Source organism: Erythrolamprus reginae, chromosome 3 (genome assembly GCF_031021105.1).
Source record: "Erythrolamprus reginae isolate rEryReg1 chromosome 3, rEryReg1.hap1, whole genome shotgun sequence".
Taxonomy (NCBI): Eukaryota; Metazoa; Chordata; class Lepidosauria; order Squamata; family Dipsadidae; genus Erythrolamprus; species Erythrolamprus reginae.
Genome location: NC_091952.1, coordinates 70,754,531 through 70,773,509, shown reverse-complemented (window position 1 = coordinate 70,773,509; position 18,979 = coordinate 70,754,531). Strand labels below are relative to the sequence as shown.

Genomic DNA, 18,979 nt, shown 5'->3' with positions numbered 1-18,979 from the left:
GCTAACACACAGTTTGGGAAAACAGTGCATATCTCGTTTTGAACTACCAAATATGGGGATTGGGTGCATCTAATTATAATGTATTCTGATTTTTGATAAACAACTGTCAAAAATTATACCCTATTCTCATTCTTGAGTACTGTACTTCCTTTCTGATTATTCAGCTGAATTGGCTGCCTACGCATATTGTTAGGTTAAGAATGAAACAATAAATTTTCACATTTATTACTGTCTTTTTAAAAATTCAAGTGGAACATTGGAGTGAATTGCTAGTTAAAAGCATTTAATGTGTTCTGATCTTCTCTTCAGAGCATTTAATGTGTTCTGATCTTCTCTTCTGCTACAACTAGCTGTCTTCCATCCCAGGAAGTTAGCAATCCTAACGAACAAAATCTATATTCTTTGCATTTAAAATATTCCAGGTTTATTTCCTGCATCCTCAAGAAGGACCAATAAAGATCCTTATCTAAAATCCCAATGATTAGATGTCAGTCAGCTGATGGTACCAAATCAAATCTATACGTTTTGTTTATGGTGTGCTGTGAAAATTGGTTTAATTCAGTGTTTCTCAAATAGGGGGGGCACGGAGTGATGCCGGGGGGTGCATGACCCCAGGGAACATGCATTTTTGCCACAGGGAGAAGGGTTTTTTTGCACCAAACAATAGCACACAGCACAGAGTAGGAGATTTGAAGTGCAGATAACAAACCCTTAAGAGATATCATGGAAAAATATTTAACAGGGATGAAAAGAAAGGAGGAGAGAGATGGAAATAATGAGATAAACATAAGGAAATATGAAGAAGTATATGTAGTGCTTGGCTTCACTGTGACTATGGTGGGAGACAAGGAAAGACCAGTATGTTTACTGTGCCTAAAAATGTTGGCAGCGGACAGCATGAAGCCAAATAAATTAAAGTGTCACTTAAACACATTGCACCCCAAACATACTGAAAAGCCACTTCAGTTTTTTCAGCGAAAATGTGCTGAATATTGCAAACAATTGTCCTGAAAGAGAGTTGGGGGGGGGGGGGGGGCGTGAACTGTTTACTTCTTTCATGGGGGTGGCATAATAGAAAATTAATGGAATTTTCTGTTATGCTTACGTTAACAGTGAATATGACATGTGACTACAGTTGCATTCACAAGTTACCTATGACAAATTTAGCTACAATATATAGAATCAATGCAATTTTCTATGATGGTAAAATATACTGAGCTATAAGCTTACTGCACAAGCTGACATTGTTTGGTTTTAAGATAAAACATTGTTTGGTTTTAAGATAACATAATGCATGAATAAGAATTCCGTATTCAAAACATGGTTAAGAATTTTTTTAAAAGACTTACAAACCCAGCCGCAGTGCATATTATATTGATAGTTTATAATTTGCTATGGCATATTTTAAATTTGTACATGTTTGATATGTATGAGAAGTAGAGGTAGAACTGAAAACATAATTTTTCTTTTATGAACTGCATGTACAGAATAGAACGTTGCCCTTTTTATGTCAAAGTAATTTATAAGTGTTTATGGTAAACTCCAAATATTCATAAAGCTCTGGAAGAGATTTGATCCCCTCCCCTCTTTGTAAGTAATCAAAGCCTATTCTTTAAAGTATTCGGGGATAGCTCATGTTTATTTAACACATTCTGTTAGCAATAGATGGGGGAAGTCGCTAAGTTGTTTGGCAATGTGTTTTACCTTGGAATAAATAGAAGAAGTCAGGAGTGATTTTGACAGCTGTATGGTAGCTCTCGTTTCCAAAACTGAAAAATACCTTGTCTACAAGTAATGAAACAAATATAAACAAGCAATTTATTGTATAGTAGGTTTCATTTCAAAATAGCTTTAGATAGAATCCACATGACTGTTGAAGATGTTTCCTTGATGCCAAGGAAGCTCAATATAGTGAATACCTTGGATAATTTGGGAAACGGTGGCAGATGGAGGCAGGAATATATGAATATTTCTATCTGTTGCTTTCTATTTTCCCCCCAGGACTGATGCAAACTTTTCAGGTGCAAGCTATGAATTTTACTAGACCTGGAAAATAGGACTCTAGATGTATTCATTGTAGCCATCCTTACAATGAGATCAAGCAGCTCAGAAAAGGTTGTTGCAACACAGTTGGAAGGACTGTAAAATAGCAGCATCCCCTCTTTATTTATTTATTTTTATTTATTTATTTATTTATTTATTATTTGGATTTGTATGCCACCCCTCTCCGAAGACTCTTCCCAAGCTTGTCTCTGTAACTCTTCTTTACAAAGATAGCTTAACAACTAGACCCTTGAGGAAGAGTGATCCTTGCAATAGTACATGATTTTATCAAAACTTTCTATGTTATGTTTATATAAACTCCTATGCTATACTTGATTGACAAATAAATAAATACATTAACTAAAATAAATAAATTGCCATACTGCCTCTTCTGTCCCAAAATTAGGACTGATGCAAAACATAAAAACTGAGTCAGATTTTCCCTTCTTTTCCAGCCAGGTCTCACTGACACATGCCAGGTTTGCCCTCTTATCCTTGAGTATATCATGGAGTTTTATTGCAGCCAGATCTGGCATTCAAAAGCATCAACTTGTGGCCAGCTGTTCAGTTGCTTGGGTCTTGAGGTGAGATTGGAGAACCAGCAACAGATTGGCATTGAATTTTAGTCTCGCTTCCTCTGGCATTTCTCATTGTATTTCCCCCCATTCATCACTAGTATTACACTTTCTTCAGTCTTTACTTCTCCTTAGCCGATGACCTTTCGCCTCCTTGGTGTTCTGTAATCAGTGCTATTTTTTCCCCACTCTCCGGAATCAAGAAAACTGAAAAGGGGAAGAGATTTTAACTTTACTTCCTGACTGACCATGTTCCTGTAATCACTACTTGCTGTTGGTCCTCTCTTTCTATAGATAGTCCCCTACTTAAGAACAGATTACATTCTGAGAGGCTGTTGGCAACTTGGTTTTGTTCACAAGTTCAACAAGCATAAAAATACACACAGTGCAGTTCTTGCCTTGCATGGGTTGTGGTCCAGGAGGCCTTGGGTGGTAGCAGGAGGAGCCATGTGGGGAGAGGTGTGAGTGTGTCAATTTCTGGCACATGACATAGGTATGTGGTGTGGTGGAAACTGGCCATTTCCTACTTTTTCTCAATTCCCACCACTCCCCAGAGTTTGCTGGACCCTTTAAAGTATGGAATAGAATAGAATAGAATCAAGAATTAGAACATACAATAAAACCACTAAAAATACTTATATAATGAATAGAGTAGAATAGAATAGAATTTTATTGGCCAAGTGTGATTGGACACACAAGGAATTTGTCTTGCTGCATATGCTCTTGGTGTACATAAAAGAAAAATTCATCAAGAATCATAAGTTACAACACTTAATGATAATCCGGGTACAAATAAGCAATCAATTCATGTTAGGAACCAATCAATATAAATTGTAAGGATACAAGCAACAAAGTTACAGTCATTTGTGGGTAGGAGATGGGTGATGGGAATGATGAGAAGATTAATTGTAGTGCAGACTTAGTGAATAGTTTGACACTGTTGAGGGAATTATTTGTTTAGCAGAGTGATGGTGTCCAGGAAAAAAATGTTCTTGTGTCTATTTGTTCTGGTGTGCAGTGCTCTGCTCTGTAGTGTCATTTTGAGTTGAAGCAGTTTGTGTCAAGGATGTGAGGTGTCTGTGGGGTACCCCCAGGCTTGGTGGGATAATAACTTTGCTGTCTGGAGCTCCAACCTAAGGGCGCATAGGGTCAGGAAAAAGCAGGAGTAGGTTATTTCTGGTCTGCTGCTTATGTATGGAGTGCACCCAAAGCTGTTTGTTTTCCTGAATTCTGGATGCGGATTAATTAGTTATGCTTCAGCAAAAATTCGCAACTCAAAAGTTCTTAATAGAACTTTTGTCTGCACTTAAATTAGCAAAAGTGGGAAAACAGATTGACAAGGAGAGTTCATAGGAATAAGCCTTTTCCATTTGTACTGTAGGATGCATAAGACCCATTTGTGATTCAGTGGAGGCTAATATTGGCTTCTTCGACATCACGTTAAAGAGGACTGTCTTTTTAAATTACCAGGATTCCACTCTTGAGCTCAATGACTCATGCTTATGCAGTAGCTGGGACTGCTAATGACGGTGGGTGGGGGGTTATTCTGCATCTGGGGAAATCCCAAAAAGGCATATAATCCTCTGCTGAATTTCTTTTCGGATCCACTCATTTCTTTTCCAATCCGCTGGTATTCTGCTCATTACCAGAACAATATTTATAGCTTCAGAGACAGCAGGTAGGGGGGAAAAGTCTATAGAAATTCTATAGAGCGTTTCAGTTACAAGAGGTGGGTGAGTGCAAAATTGTGTCTTCTTCCATAAATGAGTAAGCAGCATATGACTCTGTAAGAAGACCAGCCCTCTGGTCTAAGTTAAGCTTTTTTTTCCAGCCTTCCTGTTTTATCATTGCAAAATGAGTAAGAGTTCGTAATCTGGCTTCAGATGGCAAAAGAAAACCAAAACAAAGTTAGAACAGTTTTGGATAAAAGAAATATTTGCTCTTATATTTTTCCAGTCAAGGATAAACCCATTGTCAAGCCCAGAATTGACATAGTGTAACCATTTTATTTAGCTTTCTAATATGCTCATTTATTCTTTACTTTCTCTTTCTTATCTAACGGGTTTTTCTCTGTGATGATTGGAGACATCATTCAGGCAGGGGTTTCCTCATCCAATCACAGTTGGGGGAAAGATCAAAAGCAACGTGAGAAAATATTATTTTACTGAAAGAGTAGTAGATCCTTGGAACAAACTTCCAGCAGACGTGGTTGGTAAATCCACAGTAACTGAATTTAAACATGCCTGGGATAAACATATATCCATTGTAAGATAAAATACAGGAAATAGTATAAGGGCAGACTAGATGGACCATGAGGTCTTTTTCTGCCGTCAGTCTTCTATGTTTCTATGTTTCTATTGAAGACTGAGCCTGACAATCAAATTGAATGATAGGTCTGGCCACCATTTTTTATATCCTCCCAGTTTAGACTCAGTCATCTGTGAGGTTGGACATGGATCATCTTTCTGTGACTGCGAATTGTTTTCTACTGAAAATATTTAAGAACTTCCATCTGGAGAACAGCTCTACGATAGGCAACTTCAGTCTACCTTGGCCTCTTAAAGCCTAATGGGTTTCATTGCTACTGGCCATTTAGATCCTTAAATGCTTGTACAGTATTCGATCTCAGCTACAGGCCTGAAAATTTGAATAACAGAGGGATAGATTAAAGCAGTTTAAAATTCTCACCAAATTCTTACTAGAAGAGGAAAAAGGAGCAAATTGATAGTGAGGATTGTTTTGGATATGTGACCTTCTTTCCTGTGGGAACAGAGGCTGCTCCTGGTGAGATCAGAAGGTGGAGATTGAAGACGCTGGTTAATGTGGATTTGAGTTATTGAGAATGTGACTTTGATGGGGTGTTTCTGACTTACAATATTATGTGGTTTGGGTCAGATCTGGAATTACACCAGACTTTGCCGATTTGATGTCTACCTAAATAAAAGGAATTGTATAGAAGATGGACTCTACTCTTTTCTTTTTTGAATGGGTTTCATCACTTGGAAATCTGACATCCATTATTGACTTTTTAATTCATCTATCTTAAAATTCACAATGTGAAATGTTTTAAATTTATTAACAATGGAAGATTTAATTTCTCCGAAGTTAAACCCATTCCATGACATTTAGTTGTCTTTGTTATTACTGTATCACAACACACTAGTTCTATTATTTAATAGAAAAAGAATATCTAGTTACATTGTTCTATACCACAGGAAACATTGAAAGGAAATATTCACCACTGTTGAAAGAATATTGGTTCATAAGTTCATGTCTTCTTATAATCACTAGTAGATATTATTACCATGGTAAACGAAGATCTTGGAGAGGAATTAAAAGCTATATATCCCCCTGAATCTGGAATCATGTTATTTGTAAGGATCTTTGGAAATACTGAGCTTGGAACGTAGTAGGGAAAAGATGATTAAGTTTTCCTGGAAAGCTGCTTGTGTTCCATACTTTAAAAGTTGGCTAAATGAAATCTGTGAGTTTTCAACATTTGAATTAACTTTGCGCGAAAGTAAAGGCAAGATTTGATTCTATATGATCACAGTTTGTTCAAAAATTAATCTGTAATTATAGAATTGAAGCAAGTTATATAATTTTACTAGGCTAATCTTTTTCCTTTAATGTTTAGAATTAATATTAATTACTGTCTGAAGGATTTGCATTTCCTCCATAATACTATATGAAGTAGCTCTCAGCGAGCAATGAGAAAATTTCAGGTTGAAAGAAGTTCCAGAATAGAGTCAACATCAAGAACTAGGTTTTAAAGCAGAAATGTGAACCCCTCATTCTACATTAAAAAGATGACCCTCCCCAATAAAATATATTGCAGTTTTGCAACAATAAGAAATGGGATGCTCACCAAATGTTGTTGAACTACAGCTCTCAATTTTCCTTGTTGGGAAAAAGCCTTTGCTTTCCTATCCCTGTTGCCTAAGTGTTGAGATGCTGAGTCACTACAGCAATACACATCTCATTCATTCTCAGTCTTTTTTAATTTCAGCTATGCATTGGATTCATCAAAGACACACTAAACGTGAACCAAGCATGTGAGGCCTTTCAGGTAAGTAGTGATCAATGGTGGGATTCAAATTTTTTTATTACTGTTTCTATGGGGGTGGCTTGATGAGCATGGCGTGGTGGGGCATGGCTTGGTGGCGTAGAGCCTTGGTGGCGCAGTGGTTAGAGTGCAGTATTGCAAGCTGCTTCTGCTGATTGTAGTTCACCAGTTCAAATCTCACCAGGCTCAAGGTTGACTCAGCCTTCCATCCTTCCGAGGTGGGTAAAATAGAGGACCCAGATTGTTGGGGGCAATATACTGACTCTGTAAACCACTTAGAGAGTGCTGTAAAGCACTGTGAAGTGGTGCATAAGTCTAAGTGCTATTGCTATTGTTGTTGGTGGGCGAGGCAGGGGAAGGATACTGCAAAATCTCCATTCTCTCCCCACTCCAGGGAAAGGTTATTGCAAAAAGCCACTCTGAGTCCTCGGAGAGGGGCGGCATACAAATCCAATTAATAAATAAATAAAAATAAATAAAATCCCCATTTCTTCCCAATCAGCTGGGACTCAGGAGGCAGAAAATAGATGGGGGCGGGGCCAGTCAGAGGTGGTATTTACCGGTTCTCCGAACTACTCAAAATTTTCTCTATCGGTTCTGCAGAACTGGTCAAACCTGCTGAAACACATCTCTGGTAGTGATGTTCCCAAGCTTGATCATGTCAGTCTCTGAATCACTGTAAGGATAGAAGCAGGAGACCTTTCCCAGGAAGCTAATGCTACAGACATTGACAGCTGTCCAATTCTGTGCAGATTCCTTGTTGTTAGGCTGAATTCAGAGATATGCAATGCCTTAATTGGTAAAACACATGAAATCAGTTGTGTCAATTGTAGATGGAGAGCAGTGGTAGAAATCTTCATCACAGACTACCTATGTTGAGCAACTGGGATGGAAAGACTAGCAGTAGCAAACTTATCACCTCTCCTGATAAGCTGTGATGAGTAAGCATTGCCTGCATCCAGTGATGGGCTACCAAAATTTTTACTACCACACTGTGGGCGTGGCTTATGCATTTTGTTTCAACTTCTTTCAGTGCAAATTGGGTGTTCTGGTTCGCTACCCAGCTGTGCCCCCCCCCCCCTTTTGGGCAGTAGCCCACTCCTGATTATCTACTATATAAAGTTTATGTACACACACAGATGCACAGCTCTCCTAAAATTATACACATTCAACCTCATTTACTGCGAGAGGAAAAACATACCTGGAGCCCAGAATGGAAAAAAAGGGAAAAAAAAATCAAAATTTTACTACCAATATTGTGTACCTGATCAAAATTTTGCTACTGGTACTTTGGAGCTGACCGTACCCGGAAGAGCCCACCACTGCCTCCATCCTACCAGTTGGATGGGCATAGAGAATAATGTTGAAATGTGTTGATCAGCGGATTAGCAGAAAAGTGAACAAGCAAATACTATTGGAAGAAAAAATGCTATAAGAGAGACTTGTTTACCTAATAATGAGGCCTTATGGTATGAAGTACATAGTAACCAGAAGCTTGAATTCAACTAACTGACAACTAGTACAGCTCACAAAAAAGGGAATGCCGTGGCATGCTCAATTTATTTATTTATTTATTTTATTTATTTATTGGATTTATATGCCGCCCCTCTCTGTGGACTCGGGGCGGCTAAAAACAGTGATAAAAACAGAATGTAAAAATCCAACACTAAAACAGCTAAAACCCCTTGTTATAAAACCAATCATACATACAAACATACCATGCTTAAATTGTAGAAGCCTAGGGGGAAAGATTATCTTAGTTCCCCCATTCCTGATGGCAGAGGTCGGTTTTGAGGAGCTTACGAAAGGCAAGGAGGGTGGGGGCTATTCTAATCTCTGGGGGGAGTTGGTTCCAGAGGGCCGGGGCCACCACAGAGAAGGCTCTTCCCCTGGGCCCCGCCAACCGACATTGTTTAGTTGACGGGACCCGGAAAAGGTCCACTCTGTGGGACTTAACTGGTCGCTGGGATTTGTGCGGCAGAAGGCAGTCCCTGAGATAACCTGGCCCGGTGCCTTGAAGGGCTTTATAGGTCATAACCAACACTATTTGTGCTATTTGTGTCACTGCATTCTGGACCAGCCACAGCTTCCAAGAGGACTTTTGGATAGTTTCACATACAACACGTTGCAGTAATCGCATCCTGGACATAAATTCGCCTCCTGGACATAAACAGTTTCAACTCCTACTCTCAGAACGTTGTTACAGAGCACTGCACACCAAGACAAGACACAAGAACAGCTTTCCCACTGAACACCATCACTCTGCTAAACAAATAATTCCCTCAACACTGTCAAACTATTTACTAAGTCTGCACTACTATTACTACTAGTTTTTTCTCATCATTCCTACCACTCATTTCCTCCCACTTATGAATGTGTGACTGTAATCTGTTGCTTGTATTTTTAAAGATTTTTATAATATTGCTGGTTTCTTCATTGCTTATTTGACCCCTATGACAATCATTGAGTGTTGTACCTCATGATTCTTGACAAATATATGTTTTTCTTTTTTTTTTCTTTTTTTTAATAGTTTTTTTATTATTTTTCATAAAAAGACAAACAAATACAAACAAACAATGAACATAAAGTGGGGGTGTATTTCCCCCGCTTCTTATGAAAGTATAAATTCAAATATAGAAAAAGAATACATATGTATTAACTATTATAAAAAAAAGAAAAAATTAATAAATTTGAATTGAAGTTTACAAATCTTAATGTGGGTATTAAGGTTAGTATAACATAGTTATACATAGTTTTTCTTTTATGTACAGTGGTACCTCATCTTATGAACGCCTCTTCTAACAAACTTTTTGAGATATGAACCCGGTGTTTAAGATTTTTTTGCCTCTTCTTCCAAACTATTTTCACCTTACGAACCCAAGCCGCTGCTGCTGGGATGAAGGGGTTTCTTTCCCCCCCCTTTTTTGAAGAAAGAAAAGGGAGGGGCGGCTTGGTGGGGGAAAGACTTTGCATTAACAAAAGTAGGAGAACAGCCTGCATGCAGGGGCACTGAAAGGGTGTCTTTTGAAGAAAGAAAAGGGAGGGGCGGCTTGGTGGGAGAAAGGCTTTGCATTAACAAAAGTAGGAGAACAGCCTGCTTGCAGAGGCACTGAAAGGGTGTCTTTTGAAGAAAGAAAAGGGAGGGGCGGCTTGGTGGGGGAAAGACTTTGCATTAACAAAAGTAGGAGAACATCCTGCATGCAGGGGCACTGAAAGAGTGTCTTTTGAAGAAAGAAAAGGGAGGGGTGGCTTGGTGGGGGAAAGGCTTTGCATTAACAAAAGTAGGAGAACAGCCTGCTTGCAGAGGCACTGAAAGGGTGTCTTTTGAAGAAAGAAAAGGGAGGGGCACCCCCTTTGCCTTTCCTCCTTCCCACTCACCCTTTAGCCTAGCCTTGCTTCTTCCACCCGCCCCCTTTAGCTGCTCCTCCCTGCCCTCTGTTCGCCTCCCTTCTAAAGTTTGGGATTTTCCTGAAGGATTTGCACGCATTATTTGCTTTTACATTGATTCCTATGGGAAACATTGTTTCGTCTTACGAACTTTTCACCTTACGAACCTCCTCCTGGAACCAATTAAGTTCGTATCATGAGGTACCACTGTACACTGAGAGCATATGCACCAAAGACAAATTCCTCGTGTGTCCAATCACACTTGGCCAATAAAGAATTCTATTCTATTCTATTCCACATATAGGATGAATGAGGTGTGAGTGTCTGTCTGGAAGGCTTCTTAGTCCCGAAATGGGAGCAGCTGGCTTACAGGATGAAGCTGTGAAATATCTGTAGTTTTCCTAGGACTAGCTACTAATTGCTCTTCAAGAAGGAGCTGCAAGTCTAGGAATGTCTCCAAATTGTGTACTAAGAAGAACAGCCTTGGGGTTGCAGTGGTTAGAATGCAGTACTGCAGGCAAACTCTGCCCATAGCCTGGAGTTCAATCCTAAAGAGACTCACGGTTAACCCATCCTTCCATCTTTCTGAGGTCGCTAAAATGAGGACCAGATTATTGAGGGCAATATGCTGACATTGTATACCACCAAGAGTGCAGTAAAGTATTATGGGCTGTTATATAAGTCTAAGTGCAGAAGATGGACATTTTTCAGTGATCAAATGGTCCCAAATATCTATATGTGGTATTGCTAAGGCAGAATTTGAGTTTGTTCCTTCCCATTCAGACCCTTGCAGGCTCCAGCCATTTGGGATAATAAATAAATAGTTATACAAAGGCTAGATACTGGAAAGGAATTACACAGAGGTTGCTGTTGTGGCCCATACAGCTGATAGCAGTTCCCATTCGAGAGGAGACCAACTTGGTGATGTGCCAGCAGCCTGTGCAGCTGGCACCTGGGTCTGACAGTGAGGAAACTGGCAAGGACTCTGTGCCAGAGTTAGAGGTTCAGCCAGGGCCTTTGGAACCTCCAGCACCTTTAGGCACTGACTTCTGGGCTTCTCCTCTTCTTAATGCAAGAGCACACAGAGCTGCCAAGAGGCAGGAGTGGTTACTCCAGAGGAGGTCTACTCGGGAGTAAGACTTGGGGCTAACTGGCCACTCCCCTAGTCTACTTAAAGCCCTACATGGCATTGGACCAGAGTACCTCCGGAACCGCCTGCTACCGCACGAATCCCAGCGACTGATAAGGTCCCACAGAGTTGGCCTTTTCCGTGTCCCATCGACCAAACAATGTTGTCTGGCAGGCCCCAGGGGAAGAACTTTCTCTGTGGCGGCCCCGGCCCTCTGGAATCAACTCCCCCCGGAGATTAGAACTGCCCCCACCCTCCTTGCCTTTAGTAAACTACTTAAGACCCACCTATACCGCCAGGCATGGGGGATTTGAGACATCTTTCCCCCAGGCTCATTATAATTTATGTTTGGTATGTATGTGCTGTTTGGTTTTTAATTATGATAGGGTTTTTAGTTATTTTTAATATTAGATTTGTGCCATTATATTATTGTTTTTATCGTTGTTGTGAGCCGCCCCGAGTCTTCGGAGAGGGGCGGCATACAAATCTAATAAATTGAATTGAATTGAAAGGACAGCAGAGGCAGCTGAAAGGCTGCAGGAAGCAACATTTTAGAATCATGTAATCCGTAGTGAGTATCTCATGTCTAAGAAACTCTCTACTCTGCTTATCTCATGTCTAAGAAACTTTCTACTCTGCTTTCCTGCTTTGGCTTGCTTATCAAGAAAGACTTCTAGGGATTTTGCCAAGCCTTTGAAACTTCCTGAGATAACAAGAAATAATTGCATTGCTCTGATTTAAGACTTTGCTGAACTTATTCCAGCTGCTAATGAAGCTTTATTAACAGCTGAGTTCTTGCAAGAAAAGATTGCATTTAGATGTGTGTGTCTCCACTACCAAGCCAGTTATTAGTAGTGGTTTATTGATTAAATTAAATTTGTCCAACCTGTGTGTTTGTTACGTTCCTAACTGGGGTAGAACAGATACTTTTGCTTTCTGGTAAATGAGTCTCTTTACCAGAACAGTCATGATTTGTTTCTCAGGGTTTGAGTAACAAATAGCAAATACTCTTATTCTAGCTATTACAGGTTTAATTCTGAGGTGGTGGGGGAAACTGAACTGTTGGAAAAGTATCTGGAAAAACAGCATCCATGTGGTGATGAGAGAAGCACTGGAAACCCAATACTGCTGCAATTTTCAGTATTGTAAAAAGGGATTTTCCAATTCAGGGGGAAGGAACATAGAGTGTGTCTCACATGTCTTCTCCCTTCCGGACTTCTGTTCTATTCTTCATTGAAAGCCAGTCATGAAATGTTGCTGTCTTTGAACTTCCCCCACTTCGGAGATCTTTTTAAGGGATATGATCATAAAATCATACATCATAATGTACTCCCTGTCAGTGACTACTTCACCTTTAACAACAACAACACAAGAGCACGTAATAGATACAAACTGAATGTAAATCACTCTAAACTAGACTGCAGAAAATACGATTTCAGCAATAGAGTGGTCTGCACCTGGAATTCATTACCTGACTCTGTTGTTGTTTCCCCCAACCCCAAAATCTTCAACCTTACATTATCTACAATCGACATCTCCCCTTTTCTAAGAGGTCTGTAAGGGGCGTGTATAAATGCTTACTGTCCCTGTCCTAAAGTCTTATTATCCTTTCTATTACTATGCTCTAATTATGTTATGTTATGTTAATACATACTATACAGTGATACCTCGCCTTACAAACGCCTCGTCATACAAACTTTTTGAGATACAAACCCGGGGTTTAAGATTTTTTTGCCTCTTCTTACAAACTATTTTCACCTTACAAACCCACCGCCGCCGCTGGGATGCCCCGTCTCCAGACTTCTGTTGCCAGCAAAGCACCCGTTATTGTGCTGCTGGGATTCCCCTGAGGCTCCCCTCCATGGGAAACCGCATCTCCAGACTTCCATATTTTTGTGATGCTGCAGGGGAATCCCAGCAGGGGAATCCCAGCAGCGCAAAAATGGGCAGTTCGCTGGCAACAGAAGTCCGGAGGTGGGGTTTCCCAGCGAGGGGAGCCTCAGTGAAATCACAGCATTGCAAAAACAGAGGTCCGGAGGTGGGGTTTCGAGGACTTCGGTGTTTTTGCGATGCTGCGATTTCACTGATGCTCCCTTCGCTGGGAAACCCCACCTCGATCTCCGTTGCCAGCGAAGCGCTCGTTTTTGCGATGCTAGGATTCCCCAGCTGGGATTCCCCTACAGCATCGCAAAAACACAGAAGTCCGGAGGTGGGGTTTTCCATGGAGGGGAGCCTCTGGGGAATCCCAGCAGTGCAAAAACGGGTGCTTCGTCTGGCAAAAGGGGTGAATTTTGGGCTTGCACGCATTAATCGCTTTTCCACTGATTCCTATGGGAAACATTGTTTCATCTTACAAACTTTTCACCTTAAGAACCTCGTCACGGAACCAATTAAGTTTGTAAGACAAGGTATCACTGTATTACTATACTTGTTTGACAAATAAAATAAATAAATAAATATTACAAAGTACCCCACTGCGCCAAGGGCTTTTGTACTACAAGCTCTTTAACACCGATGTACGTTTATCCTGGCTGATTTCATACTAGCTGACATGCAGAAACCATATTCAGAAATTGATATATAAGAGCGTGCGAAATGTTGGCAGCTTTCAACATTTCCCTAAGCCAGAGATCAAACACAGAAAACAATGATTCCTGTTATGTTTGGGTTTTGGTGCTTTACTTTGCTTCTGTTTGCATTGGATTGTTCTGTGTCACGGTGTGAAAGTTAACAGGATGTGCCACGTGATGAAACGCAGCCATTTCTGCGTTGTTTATGTAGGCACATATTCTGTGTGTGTGTGCAGCAGGAGGATGAAAAACTTTGCTGTAACAAAAGGGGCTGCGTTCATTTTGGGGCTCTTCAACATGGCCCAGTTATTTTGTTCTTACCAGCAACGTCAGCAGTATAAAACTTGCTGTCGCCATCAATGAGACCAATTCTGCATAATGTTGGCAAATGGTGGTGTCTTTATTTATGGTGTACAATACACAGCTGATGGATTGCCCATTCATCATTTCCTCCTCCTCCCAAAGTCATCAGCTGGTGGAAGAATCGTCCTCCATTATAGGAATAAAGATGAAGGAGGAGGTGGGTTATGAAAAGGAGCCAGGTAGCAGGCTTAGCCTTCTTTCAAAATGTGCTGATTCTGTACAAGCGCTCAGGTGTGTTCAAAGAGAGCCTCACCATCAGCTCATGGTTCAGCTCCTTTTGGACACTAATTTATGGCTATTCCAGAATAGCTCATTCAGAAATTATGCTAATCTTATGCTCAAAAGAGCACGAGACCCATACTGTATGCAAAAGAAATCTGTACAACAGTTGACAATGAAAAAGAGGCAGGTGGGTTCCAGTAGTTTCACTGAGTGAGTGTGAGTGAGTGAGTTTTCAGTGATTTCCATTGACCTTTTACTTTCACACATGCGCGGAAGCCCAAATATTGGTGAAAATCAAGTAGCGGGTTGCAGACGGTAGGTGGAGGAGCGCGCGTAGCTCTAGCTGACTGGAGGGCGGGCGCTTGCATCGGCATAAGTTTTGGCTTCTGCGCATGCACCAGAAGCAAAATCTTGCATTAGGATAATAATAATAATAATAATAATAATAATAATAATAATAATAATAATAATAATAATAACAACAACAACAACAACAATAATATATTAGATTTGTTTGCCGCCACTCTCCGAAGACTCGGGGCGGCTCACAACAATAGTAAAAGACAATATAACAGTAAGACAGATCTAATATTAAAAGAAAAAGATATATAAAACCCCAACAATTTTTTTAAAAAAACCATGCAACACATATATACCAAACATAAAATATAAAAGCCTGGGGGAGGTGTCTCAGTTCCCCCATGCCTGGCGATATAGGTGGGTCTTGAGCAATTTGCGAAAGACAAGGAGGGAGGGGATTGTTCTAATCTCCGGGGGGAGTTGATTCCAGAGGGCCGGGGCCGCCACAGAGAAGGCTCTTCCCCTGGGGCCCACCAGACGGCATTGTTTGGTCGACGGGACCCGGAGAAGGCCAACTCTGTGGGACCTTATCGGCCGCTGGGATTCGTGCGGTAGAAGGCAGTTCCGGAGGTATTCTGCGCACGTGAGTGAGTTTTCGGTGATTTCCATTGATTTTGATTTGATTTGATTTGATTTGATTTGATTTCATTTGATTTGATTTCATTTGATTTCATTTCATTTGATTGGCACAGGAGAAAACCCATTTTGAAACAGTTATCAGAATGGCCCTGGAAGATATTTATTATTTATTTATTTTGCAGGAACTAGAAGGCATGTCTGCTCCAGTGTCAGTTAACCAATAGATTCTGGATTAATTTTCTATTAATAAAACAATCTGATTAAATAATTCTGTAGTGCTGCTTTCCAGACCTGGCTTAAAGTGATATTAGCATACACAGCTTTGTGTTATGTTGGACAGCTGGTGTCACAAATTGAGAGCTTTGGGGGGGGGGAGGTTATTTCTAGTTGTGTTGCAGTAATGTCCAGCTGCGCTAGACAAACACTACTGTAATATGATAGTTATGAAGAAATTGCAAACAGATGTGTTCCAAAGTGCAACATTGAATCACAGCCATGTGATTCATATTCCGTGTGCTCCTGAATCTGCATTTCAAATACTGTATGCTCACATTCCATGCTTGTGACAGAGACCGTCGGATTTCTGTAACTGTTTGGCCCGTCAGCATAGCCATGTCATGTTATAAAACTCATAAGACAAGCAGTGACAGTCTAGAGATGCTAGTTTATTTCTCACATTCCTACATTAATACGTAATCATTCGGTGTAAAATTACAGGGAAATTCTATTTTCAGATATGAAAGACCAATCTTTCTCAGAAAGAAGTTCTGGTTTCAATTCTTTCTGCTTCTGTTCTCAAAGAATGATTTCCCTTCCTAATTTTGGAACTAAGGATTTGTAATGAAGTCTTTTTGTAGGGTTAATTTCTCTTCGTTGACTTCAAATATCAGCCTCCTTTAAAGTTCTCAGTGCAGATACTTTTATGTCTATATGTACATATGTCTGCATTCATGTGTGAATTATTTTTTAAAATATATTTTATGTACTGTAGAAATTTATAATCTGTTAATAAATTTCCTTGGGGAGTTTACAGAATTTAAAATGCAAATTAAAAATCTAGTTTAAAAACAAAACAAAACCCTGTCCCTTGTGTCTCCAGATGCATTCTTTGTTGCTGTAATTTTCTCAAAATCTTTTGTGAAATACTGGAACTAAAACTGGTTAACTGCCTGTTATTTTTAGTGTTGTTATTTTTAAATGGCCCTAAATGATATCTCTGTTGCCTAAGGAGTATAGCGATCATAAAGAGGAAATCCTCCATTCACTTAAATTCACCCTAATTGAGTTTCATTGTTCTAACAACATCATTATATTACCTATCATTTGTTGGGATAAGATTTAATGAGAAATGAGCACTTTTGCAGTTCCTATACTGTAATTAACCTTCATCCTAGCTGAACACTATTAGCGTATACTGCTTTTTCCTGTCTTTAAGCAAGTGATATCATAGGTTAAAGTACAGTGCAAGAATTACTCCACATTACTCAATACATAAAACTATGTTTTTCCTTCCAACCAGATATGGGGTAGGAAACCTACAGTCACTTTTTATGATTCTGAAGTATTAAGCTAGGCTACTAAAAACGAATGGCACAGTTTCTCATTATCTTTTTGTTGGAAACTCAGGAGCAATATTGTAAAAGCTGTAAAATGAGCATGGCAGAGTGAAAAATACGAAAGAAACTCAAATCCCCACATTAACAAAATTCAGACCTAACCCAAAATCTGCCTCCACTCCAACCTTGAGTCAGAGAGACTTGAAATGCCAAACTGCTTTGTTTAGCATTCATGAACCGAGGTGGCGCAGTGGGTAGAGTGCAGTACTGCAGGCCACTAAAGCTGACTACTAGATCTGCAGGTCAGTGGATCAAATCTCATCACCGGCTCAAGGTTGACTCAGCCTTCCATCCTTCCAAGGTGGGTAAAATGAGCACCCGGATTGTGGGGGCAATATGCTGGCTCTGTTAAAAAGTGCTATTGCTAAATAATAATAATAATAATAATAATAATAATAATAATAATAATAATAATTATTATTATTATTATTATTATTTATTAGATTTGTATGCCACTCCTCTCCGAAGACTCGGGACTCTTCCATTCATATATCCTTTCCTCTACTCTTCATTGACGTATTCTATTGTCATATCTTTTCTTCTATCCTTTCCCTGATATTTACTATTATATGATTTTATTCTCTTTAACTTTCGATTTGTATTGGACAAAATAAATAAATAAATAAAATTGAATAAATAAATAAATAAATTTCCCTGGTTAACTGCAACTCCTGACCACCAAAGATGGCTTAGTCCTACGTGTGGTTTTGCCCATCAGGATCGTTACACAGTATAGTCAGTCTTCAACTTATAACTAGTTGTGTAGCAACCATTCAAAATTAAAATGGACCCCCTAAAAGTACTTACAAGCCAGATTCAAAGTTCCAATGGCTCCTCCCCCTCCCCATGGTCACATGACTGCATTTTGGGCCCTCAGAACTGGCTTGCATTTCCAGTCATTTCCAGGGTCCCATAGTCATTTAACTGTGATCTATGATGTCTTTGGTTGGAAACTGGTGCTTACTTCCGGTTTACAACAAAAAAGGCCAATTGCAGACAAAGGGTTCACTTATTGACCAGGGCATTCTTTAATGGACACTGCGAAAATGTACAGTAAAAAATGGTTTGGTCATGTGATGACCCTCAACACCCTTTGGGCCAGAATACCTGCGCGATCGCCTTCTGCCGCATAAACCCCTGTGACTGGTGAGGTCCCACAGAGTTGGCCTTCTCCAGGTCCCGTCAACTAGACAATGTCACTTGGCGGGACCTAGGGGGAGAGCCTTCTCTGTGTGGGCCCCGGCCCTCTGGAGTCAGCGCCCCACGGAGATTCGTACTGCCCCCACCCTCCTGGCCTTCCGAAAGAGCCTTAAGACTTATTTATGCTGCCAGGCTTGGGGCGATTGGACTCTTGCCCCCTGGTCAAGAAATGTGTTGAGAGAATGTTTTTTTTAAATTAATATTTTTTATTGATTTTTATAATATAAAACACGCACACAACATATAACATATAACATGTGCTCAGTGATTGTGCCCACCACCAGACAATCAATCATACCCCACCACCAATTGGAAGTATTTCTTGTATAAATCATTTAAACCCAAGAGTGAAATATTTCTTTACATATTATAGAGTGATTCCAACTTGTTTCTTATAGCTTGGTCTCGGATCCTACTCGCCATATATTGTCTTACCTTGTCCCATCACCCCATCAGCTGTTGCAAATCAGTTTCATTCATCGAATTCATCCTTTTATCCATATACTCGAATTGAATGTGGTTCACCATATACCTATACCAATTTTGCATTGTCCATTTTGTCGCGTCTTTCCACCCCAAGACTATTACTGCCTGAGCGCTTTCTATCGCTGCTTATTTTATTTCTCTTTATTCTCCCATCTCACTACTTTTTACTAATACTGCCATTTCCTTAGTAATCCTCCATCTTATATTTAATATTCTATTAATATCCTCTTGCACTTTTTGCCAAAGGTTCTGCACCACTGGGCATTCCCAGAGGATATCCATAAACACTGTTGAGTGAATGGAACGACTGTTTTTCATAGTTTTGGGGGTTTCAGAATTTTAAATTAATTAATTGGATCTAAGATATTGTATATTGTTCATTA

The 18,979-nt window shown here is 39.9% G+C and overlaps 1 protein-coding gene across 4 annotated transcripts in view; it reads left to right on the top strand.

Annotated features, from left to right (window-relative positions):
• The window catches only part of BTBD19 (BTB domain containing 19), a 90,251-nt gene that overhangs the window by 45,208 nt on the left and 26,064 nt on the right, over nucleotides 1–18,979 (top strand). For all 4 annotated transcript variants that reach the window (XM_070745777.1, XM_070745776.1, XM_070745775.1 and 1 more), the window contains one exon: nucleotides 6,628–6,687. In XM_070745777.1, coding sequence (XP_070601878.1) covers nucleotides 6,628–6,687 — 60 coding nt within the window. The remainder of the gene's footprint in view (nucleotides 1–6,627; nucleotides 6,688–18,979) is intronic.